The 8,896-nt window shown below is 41.6% G+C and overlaps 2 protein-coding genes across 2 annotated transcripts in view; one reads left to right on the forward strand and one right to left on the reverse strand.

Moving 5' to 3' along the window:
- The window catches only part of uprt (uracil phosphoribosyltransferase (FUR1) homolog (S. cerevisiae)), a 5,082-nt gene extending 1,940 nt beyond the window's left edge, over positions 1–3,142 (forward strand). The window contains exons 5-8 of the mRNA XM_030369193.1: positions 499–561; positions 1,108–1,269; positions 1,840–1,938; positions 2,205–3,142. Of these exons, the coding sequence (XP_030225053.1) occupies positions 499–561; positions 1,108–1,269; positions 1,840–1,938; positions 2,205–2,311 (431 nt within the window). The 3' untranslated portion in view covers positions 2,312–3,142. The remainder of the gene's footprint in view (positions 1–498; positions 562–1,107; positions 1,270–1,839; positions 1,939–2,204) is intronic.
- Positions 2,845–7,821, reverse strand: zdhhc15b (zDHHC palmitoyltransferase 15b). The gene is made up of 11 exons (XM_030369191.1): positions 7,645–7,821; positions 7,288–7,314; positions 7,089–7,183; positions 6,833–6,953; positions 6,297–6,366; positions 5,982–6,014; positions 5,756–5,876; positions 5,515–5,647; positions 5,252–5,378; positions 4,966–5,081; positions 2,845–4,630 (listed from the first exon to the last, which is right to left on the reverse strand). The coding sequence occupies exons 1-11, from the start codon at positions 7,760–7,762 to the stop codon at positions 4,593–4,595; spliced, it is 999 nt and encodes a 332-aa protein (XP_030225051.1). The 5' UTR covers positions 7,763–7,821; the 3' UTR covers positions 2,845–4,592.
- Between the last annotated feature and the right edge of the window lie 1,075 nt (positions 7,822–8,896).

Consider the following 8,896-nt stretch of genomic DNA (forward strand, 5'->3'; position numbering starts at 1 on the left):
AGGGGAAACAAATCAGCAGATAAGGGTATAAACTTGACCAACACACTGATCCGTATTACTCATGGGACATTGCAAAAGTAAAGAAATTCTGGAGAAAAAGAAATTCAGAAAAACAGTGCCTAAAGCCCAATAAGACTATCAATTCAGCATTAGCAGACTGTAGGTGTCACGTATTGCATTGGTAATGAGTCAGTCTGACTCATCATTAATGTACCATTTCAACACAAACAGCTTGCTAATGGCCATACACTGTTGTAGGGGAATGAAGCTAGCTGTTGGATGAAGACATTTTGAGAGCAGGCCGGGAGGCACTCCCTTATATAATTCAGAGTGAGGTTGTTCCAAATGTTCTAAATAAGGTATTCAAAGTCATTTCTCCCCCCCCCCCCCCCCCCCACCCCTTTAAACTGTTAAGGGCCACTAACACAATTTCTTCCCCCTTAAGCACCTATACCCGTCCCGAATATTCTCTATCTCTTCTTTATTTTCCTCCCCAAGGGTACAAGTATGATGGTGTCAAGTTTGAAAGAGGGAACTGCGGAGTCAGCATTATGAGAAGTGGTAAGTCAGGGGATAAGAGTCTTGAATATCTCATACCTGCTAAATTAGTCTCCTATTTAAATTCCATTGCTAGGTCAGCCATGTGGGTACTTTGCACACCCAAGACATTTTCTTTAACAGCCCTATTCTAACCACTTTGGGATTTTGTTTGTGCGGTTGTACTGTATTGTACTGATAAGTCAATTTAATAGTGTCACCAACAAACTATCTGAGGAGAATATCTCAAGTGAAATCTCTGCATGTGTTTTTTTTCCCCTTTTTGTCCTCTCTTCGTTGTATGATATTGTAATATGATATTGAATCATCTATTTTGACGGTATGGGGAGGAAGAGAGTAAGATGAGATAACATAAGATGTACTTTTATTAATCCCAGCAGGGAAACATCTGGGATCCATCTAGACGTAATTTAGCCATCATGTCCCAGGACAGGATGATGGAAGTGCAGAGATTTACGCGATACAGTATCGTATCATCACGTACGAGAGCACAGGCCCCGACGTGTTCGTCTAGTTCACCCACAGCGTTTCGCTTTTTTCTCCTTGCAGGCGAGGCCATGGAGCAGGGCCTACGAGACTGCTGCCGGTCCATTCGCATCGGGAAGATTCTGATCCAAAGCGACGAGGAGACGCAGAAAGCCAAGGTGTACTATGCCAAGTTTCCCCCGGATATCTACAGGAGAAAGGTCCTGCTCATGTATCCCATCCTCAGTAAGTGGTGGGAGGTGCAGGCTGTGCACACAGCCGGTGGCCTTTAGCTTGTGTGGATGATGATTCAAAAGTGGTTGACTACCCATTTTGGCAGAACTTTAAATAACCCCATATAATGTCATGGAATGGTTGCACATTTGTTTCTTTGTTGGAAGGGGAAAAAAAAACCTGTGGTCAAATTGTTTCTAAAATGTGTTGACCATCTCTGCATGTTGTTCATTTCTCCATCATACATTGGCGTTCCCTCCGTTAATAATTACAGCTCTCAGGGGGAAAATTAGACACTGCCTCTGAGATGGCCGGCGAGCTGCTGAATAGCGTAATGAATGTCTCCAGGAATAGATTCCTAATAAGCATGGCCTCTCCCTTTCACAACGAAGCAGCGTTTTCTCCACCACTCCCTAATTGAAGACTCGTGTGGATCTAAGAAGAATGTTTCATTTAACCTATCAGAGCAGGACCCGGGCTGCAAGACGATAACAATAACAGATCACGGGGGCAATCAGTGGGCCCTCCTGGCAGGGGGTTGTGTTGTTCCAGCCATCGCTCAAAGACTTCTCTCCCCCCCAGGCACGGGGAACACCGTGATAGAAGCAGTGAGGGTGTTGATAGAGCACGGCGTTCAGCCCAGACACATCATCCTCCTCAGCCTCTTCTCCACCCCTCATGGTATGACTGCTGATCCCCCACACTGGCTACCCCTGTTCACCGTTCAGGCTCTAGGCCCTACCACTATCTACGTGTATGTTATGTTCACACCACTAGTGTACACATGACTGACTGAGTAATCTGATCAGGAAATATTGGTGAACTCAATGGTTTTATTTTTTATAGTTGAAAAGTTGGTTTCATTGTATTCAGTCTTTTTTCGAAAATGTCTAAACCGTCTCAAGAACTTACAAAACATACTCTAAAACTATGCTCTGTACCCCAAGGTGCTAAATCCATTATCCAGGAGTTCCCAGACATAACGATCCTGACAACTGAAGTGCATCCCGTGGCGCCTACACATTTTGGACAACGGTACTTCGGTACCGACTGACCGCTGAACTCAGGGACAACCAGAGGAATGCTTTGACGTGGCAGCGGTTGGAGGGGTTGGTTTTATGCATCTTGTTTTTTGCTTTGTCTGCTTTAAACACTTTTTTTCCCTTCCCACTGGGCCACCTCATTAAAAGATTGAATCTGTACATTCACAACCGCCAACTACTCACTGACCATTTCCAATTGGTTGCCCAGCAACACATGGCAACAGTGGGGTGTGCGGTGTCACAGCCAACTACAAGGTTGAGCAGACAGTTGCATTATGCAGATTTTCAGTGTTGTAGTTTGTTGACACCCAATCAGGTACACTACTAGGTGCCTGACTACGTAAAGTTTTCTTTACTTTAAGACTCGGCCTAAAGTTTCTTTGGCGGTGTGAATGTATGGTTATGCTTTCCTCCTCGCTATGCCAAATATGCTTACTGGATCTCCAAAGGACTCTCCAAATATTGTGCTCTAATTTAGCTTTTCGTTTGTCGTGCGTGTGAAATCTTGGTTATAAAGACTACAACACTGACTAGAGCACTTGAGTAGACTTGTAGACTGAATTTATTGAAACAGGTTACATCCAGATAAATCAAACCATTGATTGATATGTTGTCAACTGAACAGCAAGTCAAGCAGTATCAGTATCAGTATTAGATGTTCCGGGGGTGTTATCAAAAGGGAGGGCCCCACGATCATTACTTGAGTAAAAAACTGCTAAAAGGGATAATATGAACGGCTAGCAATATTATACTGCTATCTGCAAACACCTTAATACTAGATTACAAGAAACTGGTGTGATGTTTACCTGTGAAAATTAAATCTCCTAATATTTCATAATCAACATGGTTGCAGTATTTCATGAGTCAATTTCTTTATGGGGGGGAAAAAGCACAATTCCTCTAACGATACCATATTATATCAATAAATAGATAACATAAAAACATCCATGTAATACCTCTACACAGGTTCTCAAACACCACAGCTAAAAATAAAAACACGTGATAAGATCACATGATCTTCATGCAGTTTGATCACATGGTTTGGCTTGCCGAAAACAGAAACAAAGGGCACTCTGGAAGTAAATCACCATGTAGTAGATTTAGTGTACAGTGAGCCGGGAACAAATCATTGAGATGGAAACGATTCAAGCAATTCAACAAAAAAGACCTCTACCCACCAGTGGACATGGATATCAACCGTCATCTTAAAAATTATAAACGAGACGAAAAAAACTAAACAAGTTGTAAGGTTGAAAGACGGTGACAAACTGAATGTTACCAGTGTGACCCTCATACATATTAGTTTGTGTTTCAAAGCTGCAGAAAAGCAATGTTAATGAGTAGAGGTTCCCTTCCAGATATTTATGTACCGCCTTCACTTTATAAAAGCTATGCTGCCCGCTCCGGGGACTCACCCAAATATACAGTGTTTCATTGGACCTTTACTAGAATTTTCCTAGAATTTCCAGGTTTTGCTCAATGTGATCCACAGATGTGTCAGACTACTTTTGTCTCCAATCTGACTGATCCAACCTCTCAGAGCAATGTGATAGAGGTCTTATACAATAATCTAAAGAGTGCATCATTTGGGAATCGTTTATACATTACATTATTTGAGGCACAGATAAAGCTCAGCTCTAGTAAGGTATGATATGCCTTGGTTTTTCCTTTAAAAATAATCCCACTTGTAATTGTTGCGAGACCAACTGGATAACATTAAATCTCTTGAGTCTTCACACATCAATACTGCATGTTAAAATAAATAAATAGCCTGCACCAGCTAGGTGCAACATTATGCATGTAAACCAATATCCCAACATTGGTAAACAAAGACAAGCCTTATTAGAAAAGAACACAGTGCTGTACTTCCCCAGAACCTTTTCCAGTTAACAATCGATGAAGGTCCTAAAACAAGCGGACAACGGGTGAGAAGGGAAAGTTAATAATGCATGTGCCTAAAGAACACCAGGAGATTTCTTCCATCTGTCCTTCCAGTAGAATAAAGGTGTTACTGTAGTGGTTGCATCTATGCATGAAGAGTAATGCCGTGGTTGACCACATGGTCCCCTCTCTCCATGATTCAATTAGAATACCTGGGTAAACACTTCTTTATGATGAGGAACTGCGGGAGTCATCCACACTTTTGGCTCCTTTTGAGAAGGAAATGTCCAGCTGGTCTGTCGAAGGTCCACAGGATTGGGAATGCATTTGCCTTTATGAAACAAGACTAACTGGATGGTATCCTATGTCCTCTTCTGTATCTAGTGCTGTAACACTTGAGGGCAGACTTCTCTAGTGCTCCATTTCAATGGTAACCGAGGGGTCACCGTCTGGAAACAAACATAAAAATGTTAGAGATACGCCATCCTGAGAAACATTAATGGACCGGGGGTCCTATTGAACGCCAAACAAAGTTTACACCTAAAAAAGGGACCTTCTGAGAATAAGGGTCCACCAGTGTTGTAAACCAGATTAAATCTGCTTTTTTGAGAGTGCTTTAAAGTACTCAAAGCTAGCCTGGGTTGGTTGTTTTTTTACATTTACTGCTGGTCAGCCGATGTATTGGATCGGACCACCAGATGGTAGTAGGGAACCAAAGATAGAACCAAACAGTTAAACATTTTGAGGAAGGATTCTAGAGGAGAAGAGACAAAAAAATGCTCACCAATGCTGCCCTCATCTGACCCCTCATCAGACTCCTCCCACATCTCATCATTAGCCAGTAATGGGTTATGGGATTCATTTAGACTCTTCAGAGGGAAGTAGTGGCCATTTCCTTGGCTGTTAAAAATACAAAAAACAACAACAGGTGTACGGTTTTGTGAAAAATCCCCATTTGTCCCCAGCCTCTTTGTTCTAGTTCAAAAACGGCAGGCGCAGATTCCTTCCAGAAGTAGAAACAACTCAATGTGAAGCCATCATGTAATACATCTTGTTGACAGAACAATTACCCTGTGAAAATGGGAAGAAGCCACAGTCTCCTGTTCTCTCCGAACACCTGCTCCAAGTTTCGATGCATGCCCACGTTGAAACCGTTCCTGTCTGGCCCACCAACAAACACCGGAGCCGAGAAAGCCTCTGGTAGAGCACAAGGGACACTAGTGTGAGGAATACTTCACCTTGTTTTCCTCCTCCATAACTATCAGAGCATGCGAGATGTGTTACGTGGGGGACATTTGAGGAAAGGGAAACTTAAATATGTAAAAAGACATACCCAGGGTGGATCTGTTCTTGGACACTAGCCAGCAGTGGTAACTGAAGAGGAACATTAGACTGACAAAGAACATGAGCGCTACAAACATGAGGAAGAGCACATGGAACTTTGCAGGCCCATTATTAAGATCCCCCTGTGGATAAGAGTGAGAGAAATGCATTAACATTCAGTTCAACCCTGCTGCATCATTGATTGGCAAGGCTTCTAATCCCTTCAAAAGTAGAAAATAGAAGACACTCACCCCCCAGAACTTCAGGAAATACTGAAAGACTGTAGCGGCTATGAACACACAGTACACCATGGAGTAGGAGAGGAAGAGTAGGAAGAACTTGTAGTTGGAAAAACCCACACAGTTGTTGACCCTTTAAGGAAAGAAGATGCTATCATAAAACCTTTTTTTTTATTTTTATCAAAAAGATTTAGAAAAATGTGATTAAAAGTTAAAGCAAATGATTGTTGCCACTCACCAAGGACAGTGGTGGTCCATTTTTAAAACGCATCTGAAAAAATAGAATGAAAATATTTGTATGCATCATAGTCACTAAAGTGACTAAATATATATGTATTTATATGTTAAAAAAATCCCTATGATTATCCACCAAGTGATTGTTTTTCATCTGACTTTCAACATCACTGCCTTCATTAAACCTTATTGGCCTTTTCTTTCCAGCACCGCGATAACTAACCTTCTAATTATAGCAACAGTCCCTAGCCAGTAAATATCAGCTTGCCCGAGGCAATATCTCGAGACAAATGAATTGGAGGGGGAAAAGCAGACTTACGTTTCACAAACAGAGCAGTGGTGGCAGCGGTCAGGCTTCAGCACCTGGCATCGGTCACAGAACCTGATAGCTAGAGACAAGAAGATGGCCAGTTGAAAGAGGGGACATTTGAGCTGAGCTTACCCTTCACACACTTCCTGCAGCCCTATAACTTTGTAGAAGCCATCAGTACTAATGAAAGAACAACATTGGCTGATTACCCTCAAGAGGGGACAGCAAGCAACCAAACATGCACACACGCACACACACAAACACTTAATTGCCTTGCTTCTGAGTTTTCAACATAGTGTGGCTGTGTTCATGCAGTGGTATGACCAGGTGTACAAGAAGTGGCTTGTAGTTGTAGATCTAAAGTTCCATACCATGACACCCAATAATAGATCTGCATTTCACATGGAGGTCCCCTGCCTTTTCATAGTAAACTACTACTCAGACAAATTAAAGACTCACATACTGCACAATACATTTATTGTACCATCGTTGAATCTTTATAATTATGTTGCATGACTTAATCTTTAAGAAAACCAGTAATTTACCTCCAGATTGTGCCCGGCTGAAAATAGGTAATTTCTTTGCGATCTCAGCCAGTATTTGTTTCTGAGCATCTGGCCGCTCTTCCAATTCATATCTTTCTTTGTCAGAGTAAGACAGTTGGAACTGGGGGAACAACCATAAACACATGGTAAACCAACCTCAATTAGTCCCTTATGAATGACATACAATATGGCTTGCAAGTAAGGCTATCAACACTATTGGAGAATACAATTATCCGAGGGAGAACATCAGAGCTACCTTTTTGCATGGTGATGCAGGTGGAGTAAAGATTGACTTCCAGTATGTCCAGGAAAACATAACAAAACAAACATGGAACACCAGAAGGTAGGCCACTGCAAGCACAACACAACGCAATATAATTTAGGTTGAACATAACTGTTGTGCTTTTAAATAAAATGGCATTGTGGGGGACTATGTTCACCAATGCAGAACTCACCCTTTTCAAACGTGTTGGTGATTGTAACTGTAAAAGATAATAGATTCAGGCATACAATAAGTAATGCAACGAGAGAAAAACTTGAGACAGTGCACCACTGATGAGGGGGCTAACCTAGGTCGACTGCATCAACAATAGACCCTTTGTCTTGTATAAAAGGCAATATCAAATAATGACATATCATTCTAAAATATTTATTTATTTATTTTAAAGCCGATTAAGGGGAGTTATTTCCCAGAAAGAACACCGCATACAATACTTCCGCTTTGGGAGCTGCTAGCTTCTGCGGATCTTCGGCGTTATTTAGTCAACACAGGTATTCAGCATTAACACATACAATGAAAACGGCATACTTACACAAGCATAGTTCAAACACGTATGCATAATACGACCACAGCACCACGGAGGTTATTATAAGTACTGGTATCCAGGAGAAAACCCTTTGACAGAATCTCAAACCTCTGGAGAGAGCCATAGTCCATCTAAACCTCTAGCGTCATCTGCACTCGACTACCATTCCTGGGAAATACAATCTATCGCATAAGGCTGTCTGGGAGCGATTAACAGGATTTCCAGGTAGAACTGCACAAATAAGAGATACAGATGGTGGGAAATACTGAACTTAAGTACAGTTATCAGGTATCTGTTCTTTACTTCGGTATTTATTTTTCTGGCAACGTTTAACTTTACTCCCTACATTTGAGCACACATTTTTATTTTTGCATCATTGTGCACCTTTCCAACATGAAACGACAATAACGCCTAGAAAGGACGATCTCTCGTTGTATCCATCAGTGCATATCATGCGTAACAGACATAACAAGAACGCAACGATGTGCGTTCTTGTAGAGAAACTGCAGGTAGAAATGTCGCAGGGCTTCTTTTTGCTTTTATTATGTCAGTACATTTCAGAGCTTGTAGTTTTCCACTTTTATTTAAGTAAATAAGTTGGAACAGTATTTCTTCTTTACCAGTCTGTATCAGTACTTCTAGTTTGAATAAATAATATATTTATTTTCGCCACCACATAGCCTATATATATTTTGGAAAATTAGTTTCACCGTTGTCCATTTCACTAATATGCTATTTAGCAGGTACAGATCATGCTCTGTAGCCATAGACATTTCCTTTAAGCACCAAGAGGAGGCACTGTTACACCACTCCTTCAAAGCATACAGGCCTCCCTGAAACCACCGCCACCTGATGACAGACATACAAAAATACACCTTAAACTTTCAGGAAGAACACCTGTGCATCTGCTTGCATCAAGGGGATCAAGTTCAGATGATAGTCATACATATGGTTTTCACTGGAATTCATGCTGTGGTCGTAAAACCGTGCTTTAATGGTTTAACCTAAAGCCATTCTCAATGTTAGGGGGGCCTTTCCCCTCAGCAAAGTTTAATGTCTACATCATGGAAGGAGTAGACCTCCATGACCATGGCTCAGCTTTGTGGAGCTTCTCAGATGGTCATCATTGAAACATTTATGAGACATAGCGAGAGCGTTCCACGGGAAAAAAAACATGGGGATGGGCCCTATTCCTGAAAGACCCACATTGTTGATGTCACCAGGAATGGAAGAGATGATAAGCATCCCCTTCTTTGTT

The sequence above is a fragment of the Gadus morhua genome, chromosome 10, assembly GCF_902167405.1.
Source record: "Gadus morhua chromosome 10, gadMor3.0, whole genome shotgun sequence".
NCBI classification, from domain to species: Eukaryota; Metazoa; Chordata; class Actinopteri; order Gadiformes; family Gadidae; genus Gadus; species Gadus morhua.